Here is a 16,560-nt window from a genome sequence, read left to right as displayed (position 1 = left end):
CCTTGCAATTTACTTTTCATGAGCCAAAAATGTTAACTATTTAGAATACCACCAGAGAAAGCAAAGGGGTTTGTAAAATGTCAAAGATTACACACATTTGATTTTTGAAAAGATATAAGATGCATGTTTTGTTTAACAGCTTTTATTAAACATAGCTGAATGGCTTTTACAGGTCAGAAAGCACTGTTGTTCTGAACATAAAACAAAGATGAGATTGAAATCTGCTGTTAAAAATGTATTGAGACATAATGTCTTTCAATGTACAGTACATATGCATAACCTTAGATGACATATATACAGAAATATAAGCTAAAAAAGGGATGTTCCTGCTCTTCTCCAAGTCTATATGTTTAATGGGAACTTCGTTAACTAAAATGTGCAGCACACACTTTTGCTTTGGGGCAGTATTAATAAAATGAAATGTCCTACATCCTGTAACCCTGAGGTTTACTATCACATTATCCAGACAAGTGGTACGGAATAGAATGACACTCATTTACTCAGCTGGCAGTTTACTGATAGTAAGGCCGGTAGCGATTCTGATCTGGGTGATGTGGTCCTGGCATTTGGCCCTGGGGAGGAGGAGGTCCTTGCATTCGTGGAGGTGGGGGTCCTCTTGGAGCAGGCCACATCCCAGGACTGAGCCCTCCCGGCTGACTGAATGGGGGACTAAGGGTGCCCTGGTCTTCAGGGAACTGCTGCATGGAGTTGGGGTTGTAGTGATGAGGTGGGGGGGCATTGACAGGTGGGCCACTATGTTGTGGTGGAGGTCCTGGGGGTGGGTGGTTCATATAGGGGGGCATCTGGCCCATGATGTGACCTGGTGGTGGAGTAATTGGTGGGGGAGCTGTGGACATGGGGGGTGGAGGGGCTTGGTTGTATACCATGTGTGGTGTCCCAGATGCCTGGGGAGGATGCTGCATTGGGTGGCTGATGGGGGGAGGAGGGGGAGGTGGGGGGCCAAAGTGTTGCTGCGGTGGTGCCATCATGTGGTGAGAGTGGGACACAACAGGCGGCTGGCCAGGGTAGTCCCCAGGGTGGTGGTGTGGGGGCTGACCAGGGCCTGGACCACCAGAGAGAGACTCACGAGCAGAAGAGGAGGAGTCATCTTGGATAGGCACGGTGATGAGATTGCTGTGTTTACGGGTTGTCACAGTAGCAATGCGAAATGTCTCGGGACCTAGAGCAGAAGCTGGGGGTGGGGCTTCGTGAGGGGTAGGTGGTGGCTGACTGTAGGGGTCGTGACTCCCATGCTGGAGTGGGTTGGGGAGATGAACATGGTTCTTGGGTAAGTGTGGTGGAGGCACGCGGAACCGATCAGGGACCTCAGATGAAGGAGGCAGGTGCAGTGGCTCCTGGCGGCCTGCGGAGGACTTTGCCGCTCTCATGTGGCGGTGGTTGACATGCGCCTGCAGATCACGCTGGGACAGGTAGGTGCGCTTGCATCCTGGCACAACACTGCACATGTAAAGAGAACCACGCTGGCACTGCTCAATGCGCTGCACCGGATCTGTGCAGTTGTAGAGGGTGAGGCTGAATACACAGGGATAAAGCAAAAATATGAGGAGGAAGATAAACACACCGAGTAGCTACAATCCTGACTGCTACACAGCCCTTGGATGAAAAACAGGTTAAGTAAATAATGGGGGAATAAAAATGTGATACCTCCTAAAACTCTAACCATTATGATGACTGTATTTAAGATTTTGAAGAATCCCAATATTCACCATAAAAATTTTTAAACAGTCTACATGTCTCACCCTGGGCACATTTTCTCCCCTTTCTTCTCATGAAGCAAAGCACAGTCATAGCAGAAAACATGCTTGCAGGGGATCTGTGGAGTTCAGAGGGCAAGAGTTTAAGACAACACTGATCTATGAATTTCTGCAGTGCTGGCAAAATTCAGTTTGACAAACCACATACCATCCGTCCATAGAGCTGGATAGGTAGACCGCATTTATCACAGAAATGAATTGGTACTTCATCTCTTTCACCAATCAAATTCAACTGTTGGATAAAACAAACAAAAAGTAAAAATCACAATTAGTTTTTGTTGGAAAAATAATCAATTGAAAATATGTATATGTTTCTAATTCTGTAAGAATGAATTCATACATTCCCCATTAAGAGGGCAAAATAAGGAGATAACTGTTTAAACCAGTGTGACATAGAAACACGTTTCGTAATGAAAGCGTGTGTTAATATCAGCTTGAAACACTGACAGATTTGTTCAATCTTTTTGTGTGATTATCTAGTGGGATGTACCTTATAGTCCCAAAACAGTGGCTGTGGAAATCTCCTTTGATTTGCAAACACATCACCAGCTTTGGTACCACATTCAAACCTGTCCTCTTGCTTGAAGCCAAAGTTATCTGTAATGCAGAAAACAAATGTTAGAACAACATAAAAACACAATATAAATCATAACTGAACCTTAAAATATTTTCTTGCATTACATTTTTAGAATTACTTTGTAATTGTGTTATTGTATATATATTTCTTTCTCTGAGAGCACACATCACACATCTGTTGAATAAACTTGTCAGGCTGTCTTCAGTTCTCCCTTAAATCAGTAAGATAAGAGCACAGCAGAGAAATTCACAGTCACAGTAGCAATTAAGCCACAAGATAAAAAATAGGAGCAGAAGAGAAAGATTAAAAACAAGGTATTTACAATAAAAATATATTAAAATTGATAAAATACATAAAGTAAAATCTGACAATATTGCACTCTGACCAAATTGCAATGAATAATGTTCATTTAATTAAACATACTTTACTTTCACTGCACTAAATGTAAGATCCTCTGAATTACAGTTTATGGTCTATTATGGTTACTATGTGTAGTTTAATGGTGCCCTCTGGTGTTGAGGGCAGTGTCAGCACAGTGGACACTGTGTTTGATGCACAAAAAATGCTGCAATATTAGAAATGTTCGATACCTTTTCCCCTGTTGTATTTTTTTATGCTGCCCTATTCCAAAAAGTCATTTAAGCAATACCAAAATGCCCCTTGATTACAAGATAAAGGCTATGTTGGGACTCGAGGATGTACCTACCATCATCTCCACTCTCAGTTTTCAGTGGTCTGGTGTTGGGTCTCTGGATGCGGGGCTGAGGTTTACTCCTTATCGGTTGTTTGGATATGAGTTTGATTGGGATTCGTCTTCGAACATCTAGACCACCCAAAATCCCAGAGCCATCGCTTCCTTGAAGGTCATTGTCTGTGGGGGGAAAAAGGTTGTCAGGAACCTCTACATGAACTCAAATAAAAATAAAAACTAAAGACACTGTAAGGACACTGTAAGAAGTGACCGTCTGGTTTCTTGTGCAGTTCGCTGTAAAATGAAAGGTAGTCTATACGGACATAGTTGAAAAGGTGGGTGTGAAGAAGAGATGGTTCGAGTCATCCTGACAGGCATGTGACAGTGGCCCTACCGGTCACCACAGCAGAGCCCTCACGGTCTGAGTAAAGCAGAACAACACTTTGAAAGTTAGCAATCTCCTGTAACTGTGGGATAACGTTACTCTTAACCAGCCACATTAAAACCCCATCTAACTATTTTGGCTGAACGACTACACGGTAATAATCCAGTCTCAAACACTAGAGCAAATGTTGTTGTATACTCCCATAACATCGCAGCTAGGTTAGTTAGCATTATGCTAGCGTTGACCAGATAGCATCGGCACCCCAAATCAATCGCAGTCTGCGGTTCCGCCAGCTAACAAACGGGGAAAGCATTATCCGTCATCTCAAACCTTAGAGGTGCTACTTCAGTTGCAATGCTGCATGTTCACTTAGCGTTAAAACCTAAGCCTAACCCTCCTACACAGATGTGATCTGTTAGCTAACTGTTAGCTTTACTCCGCCAGTTTTAGCTAGGCTGGATCACGTTAGCTGTGACACTAGCTAAAGAGATAACGTCATGGCGCAGCAACAACCGTGTACTGCGAAGATACTGCATCATTATCTGTTACACCATGAACTATAAATATGTAAAAAGATCTGTCAAATAAAGTGAGTTTGCTAACGTCGGCCCTACTAACCATTTTACTTACCGCTTTGGTCCATGATCCAACGAGGGAACACAATGCATGACGGGATGGGACGGAACGGGTGAAGAGAGGAAGAGGAGGGTGAGCGGAGAAGATGAAGAGTCGAAGAGGGAGAAGAAATAACTATTGAACTAGTCCTGGAAGAGGCACGGAGTCAGTAGTATTTGGGATTTGTAGCTGTTCGCTTGTATTGGTTTATATAGAGAATGTCAAGTTGCCGTTGTTTAAATTGCTGAGTTTTAGTTCATTTTCAGAAATGAAAGAAATCAGGTAAAACACGGTGGAACCACAAACATCAAACTTCATCAGTTAATCATTCAGACCTATGTTCTATAAGGTTATATATATTCTGTCAGTCCACAAGCTCAGCTGAGAAGGTAATCTCTTTTACTGTACAAATGACATTACGGTGCTTTCGGTTTTCCCTAACATAGGAAAAATATATAATATAATATAATATAATATAATATAATATAATATAATATAATATAGAATAATATTATAGGTCAGGCTCAAAACACTAGTTGATAATTTTGTGGGACTAATCCTTTATCAACTATCTGCATAATTGCTTATATATGTCATTAGCTATTTAAATAAATAGCTTTGAGGCTAATCTTTGCACACTGGAAAGCAGAAACCCGCTGCTGGGGTTTTGTGAGGTTTGGTAGGGAAACCATTGAGGATGAACGCAAAATGACCTAATATAAATGTAAATGTATAACTAGCTCATAATAATATGAGCTAATAACTTTGGGAAGTAGGAAGCTTTATGTTGTTTATGTTGTCTAATTAAAGTGTAAATGATGTTTAAAACACTGTAAATATAGAGGTCGTTTTATGACAACGTATATTAACATTATTCAGGATAGCTAGTCCAAATGTTTGGCTGAGCTCCGTGCACGTCTGCCGTGCACGTCCGCTGCGCGCTCTCGTAACCATGTCGCCATTTTGATTCGAAAAATATGACTGAGTTTTCCTGCTTTGCATGTTAAACTTGGCCCCGCATTTCACTTACTTTGTGTGTGAGTGCGATTCCTACGCTCAATATCGCCAATAACAGGTATTGTTAATGCCAGGTACCGTCAGCGATCGACCTGCTTATTTGACAGACTTCACAGCCACATTGGACCACCGTTAGCTAAGTTGAGCTAGCTAACGGTAGCCTGTGTTGTCGCAGACTGAGCCTCCTTCAAAACAAATCACAGGCTAACGCAGGTTAGCTACCACGGCTAGCCGAGAATTAGCTGCAAACTCCACTAACCATTTCATACAGACGGAAGGAAGAGCGGCGGACTCTCAATTGAAGGTAAGTTTTGGACGATAAGCTAGCCATAAGTTTGAGCAACTAGCTAACATTAACTCTGTCACTGCATCGACAAAGTTGAGCCTAAGTTGGAGAGCTAATAAACTTGGTTAACTGGGATCCACACACGTTAACTGTTCGGAGCTAATTAGCTTTCGTGCTAATCAGCGCAAAGGAGGAACTAACGTGTAGGGTAACGTTAGCTAAGTTGTTCGCTAACTTCATAAGTCGGTGCCTAAAATGGCCAAACCTCGTTGAATAGGACTCTAGCTAGTTAATGTTGGACAAATGGCCAACTTACTAAAGGCATCTAGTTAGTTGTCCAGTTACTTAGCGTTAGTTACCGCAACATAACTATCGCTAGCGTTAGCACTAAGTTGCCTTCACTAGCGCCAGTTATAGTTGGCTGGCATCAAAACGAACGGACTTGTTTTCCTCGATGATATGTGCTTTAAAATGTCGTATGCACTGCATTGCTCGCAGTAATAAGCAGTGAGGTCACTGTTAGTGCTGTGCAGCCGTTCAAAGTCAATGTGTGTGTTACCTAACGATGAATAAAAAGGACCCAGTGGGTAAACGACACTTGTGAAAAATGTAATTGACGTTAACCACGAGGACTGTAATAACCACCACAACGTTATTCTGCGTTGTTTTTTAAAGTCTTGTATTGTTTTGTAGTGGCGCCTCCACCGGAGTTGAAGTAAACAGAAATCTGATCTCATACCGCCAGTCAGTTGATGTTCACTTCGTGCCAAGGGTACGGCAGCTCAGTTTACATTTGTTTAGCTTCACATCAGTGTGCCTTTCATTGTTAGTGATCCCTCGCCCTGCTCAAATATGATGCAGATATACAATTTTTGCTAATGAGTGATCTGTCAATCTAATGAACACAGCATCATTAGCCAAGATATATAAGGAAACAGTGCCCATCTCTGGCTGTCAGTCTGATGTGGCTTATTTTGACATCCCCAAATTCACGGCCATCATCTGTATATCAGTCTTTAGATACAGGTCTGTTGGTCTCATTTTACAACCTCAGTCCATCTAAGTGCTGAGTAAATTGTATGTTTAGTTTATTCTCTAAAGTGCACTATTGTAAATTGGTTGATCACTTAGTAGCCATGTCATTAGGTATCTAGTATAACATGTTAAACATTCAGTTGTCAGCTTTATTTACATTCAGCATGTAAATGAGAGTTTGGGTAATATGTAGCCTGAAATCGCTTTTGATTGATTTTATAGTTTTTAGTTTGACTAATTACAGGCTGTCCTTACCTTACAACATCCACATATATGCTCTTTATGTATGGCATTGTTCCTCTTTTCACCGTCTGTTATATGTGCCAGCAGACTGTTTTTGTTGCGATGGCCTCTGGTGGGTTCTATTTTGGATGTAAAGTCGAGCATTTGCTTTCCTGCTCAGTGTCCGCAGGGAGCATTTGACGGGTTATTATTGCACTTGTGTACTCTGTAAATGTATACCAGATGGACGCTGCTGGTGCATGTGCAAGAAATGGTCCTGCTCAGGAAAAAGGAAAAAGAAGAAGGAGGAAGCACTTTGATTTCCTCCCTCACATTACTTCCATGATCAACGGTTGATAGCACGGTGCTCTAGAGACACTAGCTGAGTTTGACAAAGCCAGCAGAGGTCATTTTTTTGTCACTGTTATTGTGTTAGGTTGTCTAGATTAGCTGCCACAGCAACCATGTGAGGGGAAAACAAAAGCATCAAATACTTGTTCATCATTTGTTTACCATCATCTGACAGTAGGCACTGAAAAGCCTCCATTGTTGTGTTGATGAGACATGAGAAGGAGATGTTGTCTAAGTACAGAATAAGCAGGCACCCAGCATCTGTGTATGTTTTTAAAACTTTTCTTTAGGGTCTCAGTCTAGTAACCATCCATAATCGTCCACAGGCATTTACAGGCCTACACAGCTTTGTATAACTGGGCTTGACAGTTGTATGTAACACACCAGACTGTACGCTAATGCATTTTCATAGAATAGAAGACATTCACTAAGTAGATTGTAAGATAGTATAAACCCAGTGGGATGCAATTTTCTTTTAGTTTGTCTTGTTGGAAATCAAAATGTATACCATGTTCTTACCATTCTGGAGAACTTGCCTCAGTTCTTATGTGGATTTAGGCTGTCTCAGTGTCTCAACAACACTTAGATACAAAAAAATCAGAATTGTAAATCTTCATCTATACATTCATATGCAGTATTTGTGCAGATCTGAAATCATGTCTGTGTTATAATAATCTGAATTGTTCTAAAATCTTGTTGATGAATCTGTTTTTTGTTGTGCAGGTTATGGTGAGCCTCTCAGTCTCTCATCTCCTTAAGAGGCCTGCTTTTTAAGAGGAGACCCATGCTGATAAATGCCAGGCCTCGCCACACTCTCTGTCGTCTGCACAAACACAAATGCCTACCTGCTTGTGGGGGAGGTCTGATTAAAGATATCCACATTTCATCCACTGGTATGCACAATTTTTAAACTGAGTACCTGCGTTACCTATATATCTCTTCTTTTCAGAAATTGTATTTACATTCCCTAGAGCAGAGCTTGAATAGTGACTTGAGACATGAGGGTGCATTTTATGTCACAATCTCAATTACCCTCCAGGGTATAGTACCTAAATATTTGAGAGCCAACTTATTTTTATTGTTCAGATCAACAGTCCTCATAATGTTGGGCTTCCAGCTACATTAATCTGCCCAATAAGAAAAGGATTCAAGACCAAGTGGGAAATCAGGATTCAGAAACGACAGGTGTGAGGGGTGGTACGTTACTACGTGTTTTTTTTGTTTTTTTTTTCTTTCCTTTACAATCTCTCTGTTGTCCTATGACCCAGGGCTCTGTCCCCCGTCCCAGCGGCCACCATGTTTTGGAAATTTGACCTGCACACCACCTCCCACATCGACCAGCTGCTGGATAAGGAGGACGTGACGCTGAGAGAGCTGATGGAGGAGGATGATGTCCTGCAGGAGTGCAAGGCCCAAAACCGTCGTCTGCTGCTCTTCCTCTCCCAGGACCACTGCATGCAGGAGCTGGTCGGCCTCATCACCACGGAGCCACCTGCTGACCTGGAGGAGAGAAGCCGCTTTAAGTGAGTCCTTGCAGTCGTGACTGACACAAAAGTGATGGGTCTCAAGTTTAGAAACTCTTTTTAAATTGCACCAAGACTCTACTCACCATCACACTGTGTTTTCTTAAGATTTCCCAACATTGCTTGTGAGCTTCTGACATCAGATGTATCCATTATAAATGATAAGCTGGGCGGGGATGAGTCTCTCCTCGAGATGCTCTACCACTTCCTGGAGCAGGACCCGCCCCTCAACCCGTTACTGGCCAGCTTTTTCAGCAAAACCATAGGCAACCTCATTGCCAGGAAAACCGAACAGGTACACAGGAAAAGAGGAAGACATAATTGCTCTTTCAAAAGCATGTAAATTTAATTTAAAGGACTGTCAATCTATTGTTCTGCATGAAACTGATTTTGCATTTCGTGTTTTTTCAGGTGATTGCCTTTCTAAAGAAGAAGGAAGGCTTCATTGGTCTGGTGCTGAAACATATTGATGCCTCTGCCATGATGGACCTGTTGCTTCGCCTCATCAGTTGTGTGGAGCCTGCCCCCTTGAGACAGGAGGTCCTCCATGTAAGCTGTTGTTTTAATCTCCCCTGAGTAAACATTAAAAAACATAAATGTCTCTAATGCAGTTTGTTTTTCACCCCATCCCAGTGGCTGAATGAGGAGAAGTTGGTACAGAGACTCACTGAGCTCATCCATACTGGTAAAGACGAGGAGGTGAGCAGGTCAACTTGGGAACTGATCTGTCACTGTTAGTCAGGTGAACAAAACCTAATGTAAAGGAGCAGTCTTTTAACCTGTTGTGTAATACAGTAATTTACTTTTCAGAGACAATCAAATGCATCCCAAACGCTTTGTGACATCATCCGCCTTAGTCGAGACCAGGCCAATCAGATGCAGGAGAATGTGGAGGCTGACCCACTGTTGGCTGTACTAGAGTCGTAAGTTTATAGTGCCTTTCTGTTACATTTTTAAGAGGGAAAGTAGGTCACACCTCTGTTCCGGTTTTTACAACAGTTTCTTGTGATATACCAGGCTGTAGTGGGTATTCAAATGTTTGCTGCAGTATCTCACCATGAATACAGCAGGTTTTTTGCATAAACAGAAAAACACACAAGTAAGATGTGATTTTGTTTCTTAGTTTCTGAAACTGTGTCTTTCAGGCAGGAGAGTGTAGCAGGGCTCCTCAAGAACTTGTTTGAGGGGGAGAGGAGCGAGGCCTCCATCGTTAACGGAACTCAAGTGCTCCTTACCTTACTGGAGACCAGGAGGTCTGGGTGGGTCAAAGTGTTCCTGTAAATATTAAGAGCTTAGAGTCCTGGTCTTCCTATGTGTCCTAAGCAATAAGAGCACATGGTAAATGTGTGTCTGGTTACTTGATGTTTTTGTCTGCTTGTGTTGCCCAGGTTGGAAGGGCTGATGGATCTGTATTCTCAGGGTTATGAAAGGTCTTACACTGTCAACAGCAGTATTTTAAATGCCATTGAGCCCCATTTAAAGGACTTCCAGCAGGTTCTTCTGGATCCCCCCAAGGTCAGGCCACATTTCAGTGTCAAGTCATGAGTAAAATGAATTCTAACCCATAGAGTAGATGATGTGAATGATGTTTTACCTGGGAACCTTGTGTTCCCATCTGGAACATTTTGTGAAACTGTAGGTTGATTTCCTTTTGTCCATATGCAGAAAAGTGCAATATTGACAACCGTTGGCGTTCTAGACCAGCCACTGGGGAATGCCCGCCTTCATGTGGCCCGGCTGGTGGCCGCCCTGCTGCAGACCAATGCCCCCAGTATCTGCCAGGAGCTCTGCAATCTTGCCACCATGGACCTACTACTGGTAGGCTAAACCTGGCTTTACTCTGAAGAATAAAACCCTATAGCTCCTTTTTGCATGCATTGAAGGATACTTTCTTTCCAGATATTATTTTTTTGATGTGTTCGATTGATTCTGTTTGTCTACCTGAAAAAGTTGCGTCAGATTTGCACAAGGTTAGTCATGAAGCAGAGAAGTGCTGATACCTTATCACACCACCTGACCAAAGAGCACAGGGTATGTCTTCTTTGGAACAGTTTAATTTAGGACCACGGCGCCCCAGTTAAGTAACATGGTGGCACTGGAGAGGCCATTACTATTTCTGTTGAATGACTTTGATTGAGGAGCACATAACCATATGGTGTTGCAGTAATTAACTGAAATGCTTCAAAAAGGACCCTCTCCCCCTCCCTGCCTGTGTCTCTCTGATTAGGATCTATTCTTCAAATACACCTGGAATAATTTTTTGCACTTCCAAGTGGAGCTGTGTGTGGCGTCTATCCTGAACCACCCATCATCAGAGGACAGGCCCAGCCCTGGCCTCCAGAACCACAATGGAAAGCCTGCAGCATCTAACTCTGAGTCGCAGGGGGAGGCAGTGGAGACAGACAGTAGCAGTGACCCACAGACCTCCATCCACAATGCGCTCGTGGCACATGTAGGTAGCTTAAGCAGCTTGGGACCCTGAGCCATACCACACCCAAAACTCTTCGTGCCTCATGGTCTTTTAAGGCCTGCACCCTAAAAGTTGATGAGTCAATGCCTAAGTCGACAACAGCAATGTCCTTCAGACTGGGGACAGTTGTTTCTCTGATGCTCTTTCTCACTTATTTCCAGAGTCATCTTAATTATTTGTTTTCTTTGAACCCCCAGCTGTTCCAGAAGTGTCGACTGGTACAGAGGATCCTTGATACCTGGGAGGAGAATGATAAAATACAGTAAGAGTCTCTTCGTATGTACAGCTAGCAGTGTGCTCAGTGCTTATTTGGATTAAAATAGCACTGTTCCTTCCACTGCATCATTGCTGTTCAGCTGCATTTTGTTGTTGCGCAAGTTCCATACTTATGTATGTAAAAACTAAGTGTTAACTTACTGCCAAAATATATTTTCTGTTGTATGTATTTTTTTTTTTTTTTACCAATAGTGCAATATAGAAATGCAATTGCATTGTTGCAGTAGAGGTGCTGTTTAGAAGGTAATCTTAAGTGTGTACCTGTGAATCTCAGGGCTGAGGGTGGCACCAGGAGAGGCAACATGGGTCATCTGACTAGGATTGCCAACATGGTGGTCCAGAACCTGGAGAAAGGACCAGTCCAAGCCCAGATCACTGACCTCATCAAAGGTAGTTATACACCACAGTAGGCCTGTGTAGTAGATCATTACCCTTTAAAATGAAAATTCAGTAAAGTGGATGTCATCCCTGTGCTTTACTTGCACAGAACTGCCAGAAGACTGCAGAGGTCGCTGGGAGAGCTTTGTGGACGAGACCCTGAGAGAAACTAACAGGAGGAACACTGTAGAGCTGGTGAGCTTATTCCTTTTTTCTGAGCAAATAGCTTTCTTTTCTTCTTCTCTCCCAGCTTAAGCCTGCAGTGTTCAGATCAACAGTTATTCAGTGCAGCCCAGTTCAGCAGCGGTCGCGTCAGATTGATCTTTTTATACAACATAATTTCAAGCATTCATATGATAATTGGAATGTGACTTGCAAAGGCTAAGCAGCCCTCCACACTGTGCCCTGCAGGTTAGCACCCATAATATGCACTCATCCAGTGAGGATGATGACATGGAGAGCCCGTTCCCCAATGACTTGTCTCTCCAGCAGGTAGGATGCACTCACCACCAGCATCATTAACCAAAGGTAACAACGTAATGGCATCATGTTAAAGATGTTATTTTGACCTTCCCAGGCCTTCTCTGACTATCAGATCCAACAGATGACTGCCAACTTTGTGGATCAGTTTGGGTTCAATGATGACGAGTTCAGTGAGCACGATGAAAACATCAAGTAAGTCATCCGAGTCTTACACAGCTTGTTTCGCTTTCAGGAAAACAAAGGCAATATTTGCTTGTTTTTATTCATTGACCAGAAACACTTTGATCTGTTGTCTGATGCGACACATTCTCCTCCTCTCTCCTCAGTGCCACATTTGACAGGATTGCAGAAATAAACTTCAATCTAGATGCTGATGATAATAGTGTAAGTGTTTGGCGAGTGCTTGTGTTGTTACTGTTACTTCAAAATTAGGTTTGTAACTGAAGTGATCTGCTGCTGGAATCAGTAATGCTGTTAATACTTTCCACAGGCCAATGCAGCTGCTTTTGAAGCCTGTTGTAAGGAGAGGATACACCAATTCGATGATGCTGAAGAGGAAGAGGACATTTGGGAAGACAAAGAGATCAACTATGCAACACAAGCTAAATCCAGAACAAGGTAAACCTGATGATTTGTTTTTGGTTCCCGTACTGCAGTCTGTACATGACAGCTCTCATTTTTCACTAAATTTTTTTTCTAGGTTTGGGGTCTCCCAAACCTCAGAGGGAAGCTCCAGGAGCAGTTTGGAAAATGGAGGCAGGGATCGGGACCACAGATCTGAATCCGATGAGGATGAAGACTCTGAGCAGAACACATCAAATACAGGTAGATAATGGGGGCAGCAGCTATCCACAGACTGAAGCCTGGGAACAGCCCTTCAGAACAGATTCTGTCCTCTTTCTGACCACTGTTTGCCTTGCTTCTGGGTCCAGGCTGGACTGCAAATTTCAGGGACTCTGGAGGGGCTGTGGCATCCCAAACCCCCGCAGGGTGGGACCGCTCAACTGGGAGTGGAACTGAGGCACAGGAAACGGGCTGGGCCAACTTCACTGAGTTCCAGCCTTTCTCTGGGTGAGCAAGTCTCCTAGGACATCTCCCAAAACATCAGCTGGAATTTTGTATTTCAGAGTCCATTGTAGGGAAACATTTAGGTGTTTTAGGTCTGAAGGTTTTAGAATTGCATGATAAAAATCTGAAACTGTAAGCTGCATGTTTTGTATTAGGATTTAAGATCACAAATGCACAATTAAACTCATATATATATAGAGAGAGAGGGAGAAAGTGCTATTCTGTTGGAACATTATTGGTCAGCCTGTACCTTCTGGTTTCCCACAGTACAGAGACTGATCCCAGGTGCAGCTCTCCTGTGGACTCAGGCAGCTGTGATGGAGATAAACAAGCCAGACCAAACCACGAGAAGAGTGGTGAGTGTTTGTCCTCATCCGAGCAGAGTCTGAGCTTTGAAACAAACTTGATGCTGAATACATCTGTTCTGTCAGCAGATGTTGGTCCCTCCTCTGGTGCTTGGCAAGCGGGAGAAGGGAGGAAAGCTCCTATCGTGGCCTCAGACAGCAGCTCCTCCGGGGGATCCGACAGTGAGGAGGATGACAAAACTGGCAGGGCCCCTCCCACTGCAGCCATCACCTCGGAAACAGCCAGCACCCCTGGCAACAAGACAGCTGACCTCAAAAGGTTTGCATCAGATGCTGAGTGGTGAGATCCTCCTCTGCTGACCAGTCCATTCTCAGACTTGCAGGACAAGCTTGTTTGTGTGTGTAGAAACATCTATATTTGAAACATAATTACCACATTGCGGTAATTATAGACCAGACAGGGATTTGAAATTACTAGATTCATTCAGTTTTGCCTTTCTAAATAAAGTATATCCTGGGAGCGTCTCTGCTGCTCTGTAGAAACTTAAACAGACCTTCAGGTTCAGAAGGTTAAGAGTTCTGACATTTGATGCAGGTAGTTGGGTGCAAAGGAGAAAACTAGTGTCTGACTGGAAGGTGATAGTTCATCAGTGTAAAGAGTGACTCCTCCAAAAACCACTTGGATGAAACGTTCTCGACTCAACAAGATGTCAAGTTTGCATGACTCTGCTTCTAGATATTGTCACCTGGACGACTGAGAATCTTCACAGACGTCCAATTCAATTCAGTTTTATTTGTATAGCGCCAAAGAACAATACAATCATCTCAAGGCACTTTACAAAAAAACCCAAAACCCAACAAATCCCTTATGAGCAAGCACTCAGCGACAGTGGAGAGGACAAGATATGCAATGATATGCAATGTTGCATTCACACACACACAGATTTAAAATAGTTTTCATTAATCTCTATCCTTCATTGTTTGAGTAGAGCAGTCAATAATTGTAGTTTGATTTCCGTTGGAATCAAGAGGATCATGTCACAGTCCATAAGCAATACATTACTCCTTCCAGGGAGGGAGCAGTAAAAAGATTCCCAGTGACATCAAAGGTCGGCAGTAGTGTAGAACAGGGAGGGCTGACTGTTGGAGCAAGTGAATAGAAGGCATGTTGGTTTGATATAAAAAGCAACTCTAAACTTGTGTGTGTGTGTGTGTGTGTGTGTGTGTCCTGCAGTGAGGAGAGTCCAGTGTCTCTGGAGAAACTCTCTCTGTCTGATCCTCTGGAAGCATCAGAGCAGCAGCCTGCAGAGGGTTCACCTGGAAACACGCAGAGTGAGATGAAGTAAGCATCCAGCCGTTCAACCACACAAGCTGCTCATCCTCTTATGTTGTGTGTGTGCGTCTGACTGACTGCTTCCTCTGTCATTCTAACAGAGAGGAAAGGCCAACACCCCAGGAAGTGTCAGTCAACGGGCCGGTATGAGCTGGAACCAACGCTGGAATCCCTCAGTGACGGTGCCGCTGACTGTCAGCCTCCTCCAGAGTGACTCCTCCAGATAACCTCACTGCAACTATGGTGTTTTTTTTTTTTTTTTTTTTTTTTTGTTTGTTTGTTTTTTAACTGAATCACTCTGCCATGTTCTTGGACCTGGACACTGCCAATCAACACCAATGAAGAGGCTGTGGAACATGTAAAAACATGAAAAATCAGAAAAACAACAAAGAACGGAGTGTAGAGGAATCATCTGCAAAGCCTTTTCTCTCCGATGTTGCACATGATTACGTGCGGTTTTAATGTAGCAGCAATCTTTGAAACGACAGAATCCGAGGGGTAACATCGTCATCGCTATTTTTTTATGTGCTGAAAGATTTCTCTCCTGCTTGTTCAAAGCTGTTGGAACCCTGTTAGGGATTTTACATGGCCGCCCCTGAATGGATAGCACAGGCTAACTTTTAATGATGCCTCAACAATAAATACCTGTTTTGTTTTTTTTGAAAACTTTTTTTTTTTTTCAAGCTTAAGAAAAAAGCACTTATGCAGCCATTTACTGTACATTATAGCACAACGGAAGTGTTCTACCCTCATCTCTGCTGGCTGTCTTAACTGTCCTCTCACAAAGATCACGTTTTTTTTGTCCCTCATTTATTTTTCTGTTTTGGTTGCTGTTGATGGAACCTCTTGTACATCACCACATCTTGTACATCTGAATGTTTTGAATGCTTCAGGAGGGGTCGATGAACAGAGTTCTAATAGTATTACTGTCTTTTTGCTCATGTGCAATAATGTCAATTAGTCTTTTTATTTAAAAGTCCAAATTTTTTTTCTCACAAAATCAGTCTAGTGTTGGAGACTCATTTGGTAGTTTTGGGCAACGAAATTTGGATCTAATCTCAACTTGAGGTTTCTGATTTTTAAAATTATTTTTTTTTAGTGCATGCATAACCAGTTCTCTGTTGACCTAGCTAGTGAGCTAAGACCTTCTGATTGTATTGACCTTTAAGTTCTTATTGTTATCCCCCTTAAATCAACCAAACATAATCTACCTATATACAGATATTATCTACATTTAAAAGTAATTTTACAAACAGTTCTGAGATTACTCGTCTGTTTCTTTTTTTTCCCTCCCCCCATCCACCAAGCACTTACTCACAGGGTGAGAGTGGCATCTGATCAGTGTGATGCTTTTTTTTTTTTTTTTTTTTTTTTTTTTAAAGTTTAATTTTATCTCAGTCTGAGCAGCAGGAGTGGAAAGAGGTCAGGTGTCCTCAGAGCTCCAGGCCTCTTTGGTGTAATTCCTTAAATCATTTGACAGCGATCAGGTTCTACGATCATTATTAAAAAACGACAAAAAAATGAAATTAAAAGTGTCTGGTTGACCACATTAATACTGAAACTTCACTTTTCCTGTCTGGTTGTTGTCCTTCCATCTGGGTAAGTTGGTTTAAGCTGTGCTGGGGGCTCTGTGAGAATGAGATGTACTGTATATCAGCTCATAAGAATGATAAATGTGTCACTTGTCCATCTCTGGCAGGTATAACAAAGCTGTGTGTGAGGGGTGCAAAGAAGGTGTCAATCAAATGCCCACATAACCCTGAGGAGAGA

At 42.7% G+C, this 16,560-nt stretch overlaps 2 protein-coding genes across 8 annotated transcripts; one reads left to right on the top strand and one right to left on the bottom strand.

Moving 5' to 3' along the window:
• Nucleotides 1-31: 31 nt before the first annotated feature.
• On the bottom strand, nucleotides 32-4,154 carry cbll1 (Cbl proto-oncogene-like 1, E3 ubiquitin protein ligase). 2 transcript variants are annotated; one of them, XM_026327010.2, is made up of 7 exons: nucleotides 4,059-4,119; nucleotides 3,367-3,464; nucleotides 3,059-3,223; nucleotides 2,266-2,372; nucleotides 1,924-2,007; nucleotides 1,761-1,834; nucleotides 32-1,533 (listed from the first exon to the last, which is right to left on the bottom strand). In XM_026327010.2, exons 2-7 carry the CDS (start codon nucleotides 3,419-3,421, stop codon nucleotides 513-515), a joined length of 1,506 nt encoding a protein of 501 aa, XP_026182795.1. In that variant the 5' UTR covers nucleotides 3,422-3,464; nucleotides 4,059-4,119; the 3' UTR covers nucleotides 32-512. The 2 variants fall into 2 exon arrangements, with proteins under 2 accessions (XP_026182795.1, XP_026182796.1); XM_026327011.2 differs by lacking the exon at nucleotides 3,367-3,464 and having other exon boundaries at nucleotides 4,059-4,154.
• Nucleotides 4,155-4,977: 823 nt separating this feature from the next.
• On the top strand, nucleotides 4,978-16,155 carry ppp6r2a (protein phosphatase 6, regulatory subunit 2a). Of its 6 annotated transcripts, none has more exons than XM_026326929.2 (24): nucleotides 4,978-5,364; nucleotides 7,678-7,847; nucleotides 8,223-8,477; nucleotides 8,586-8,772; nucleotides 8,889-9,026; nucleotides 9,111-9,176; nucleotides 9,288-9,400; nucleotides 9,623-9,736; nucleotides 9,866-9,992; nucleotides 10,143-10,295; nucleotides 10,705-10,929; nucleotides 11,145-11,209; nucleotides 11,498-11,613; nucleotides 11,711-11,796; nucleotides 12,013-12,093; nucleotides 12,179-12,276; nucleotides 12,411-12,468; nucleotides 12,575-12,702; nucleotides 12,785-12,909; nucleotides 13,017-13,155; nucleotides 13,420-13,508; nucleotides 13,584-13,776; nucleotides 14,692-14,799; nucleotides 14,892-16,155. In XM_026326929.2, exons 3-24 carry the CDS (start codon nucleotides 8,251-8,253, stop codon nucleotides 14,938-14,940), a joined length of 2,685 nt encoding a protein of 894 aa, XP_026182714.1. In that variant the 5' UTR covers nucleotides 4,978-5,364; nucleotides 7,678-7,847; nucleotides 8,223-8,250; the 3' UTR covers nucleotides 14,941-16,155. The 6 variants fall into 6 exon arrangements, with proteins under 6 accessions (XP_026182714.1, XP_026182709.1, XP_026182715.1 ...); XM_026326924.2 differs by having other exon boundaries at nucleotides 13,584-13,797; XM_026326930.2 differs by having other exon boundaries at nucleotides 13,587-13,776; nucleotides 14,892-16,154.
• Nucleotides 16,156-16,560: the final 405 nt, after the last annotated feature.

The sequence above is a fragment of the Mastacembelus armatus genome, chromosome 23 (genome assembly GCF_900324485.2).
Source record: "Mastacembelus armatus chromosome 23, fMasArm1.2, whole genome shotgun sequence".
Lineage (NCBI taxonomy): Eukaryota > Metazoa > Chordata > Actinopteri > Synbranchiformes > Mastacembelidae > Mastacembelus > Mastacembelus armatus.
The sequence above is the reverse complement of the archived record's forward strand: the minus strand, read 5'-3'. Positions and strand labels throughout refer to the sequence as shown.

What these genes read in the sequence shown, in the direction of transcription:
- cbll1 (XM_026327010.2), bottom strand. Translation starts at nt 3,421, where the DNA reads ATGCCTGTCAGGATGACTCGAACCATCTCTTCTTCACACCCACCTTTT. An exon ending in TCCAGCTCTATGGACGGATG is followed by an intron (nt 1,835 to 1,923) that starts GTATGTGGTTTG and finishes TGAACTCCACAG; the next exon opens with ATCCCCTGCAAGCATGTTTT. An exon ending in GGGGAGAAAATGTGCCCAGG is followed by an intron (nt 1,534 to 1,760) that starts GTGAGACATGTA and finishes CTGTGTATTCAG; the next exon opens with CCTCACCCTCTACAACTGCA.
- ppp6r2a (XM_026326927.2), top strand. Translation starts at nt 8,251, where the DNA reads ATGTTTTGGAAATTTGACCTGCACACCACCTCCCACATCGACCAGCTG. An exon ending in ATACTGGTAAAGACGAGGAG is followed by an intron (nt 9,177 to 9,287) that starts GTGAGCAGGTCA and finishes TTTACTTTTCAG; the next exon opens with AGACAATCAAATGCATCCCA. An exon ending in GAGCACGATGAAAACATCAA is followed by an intron (nt 12,277 to 12,410) that starts GTAAGTCATCCG and finishes CTCTCTCCTCAG; the next exon opens with TGCCACATTTGACAGGATTG.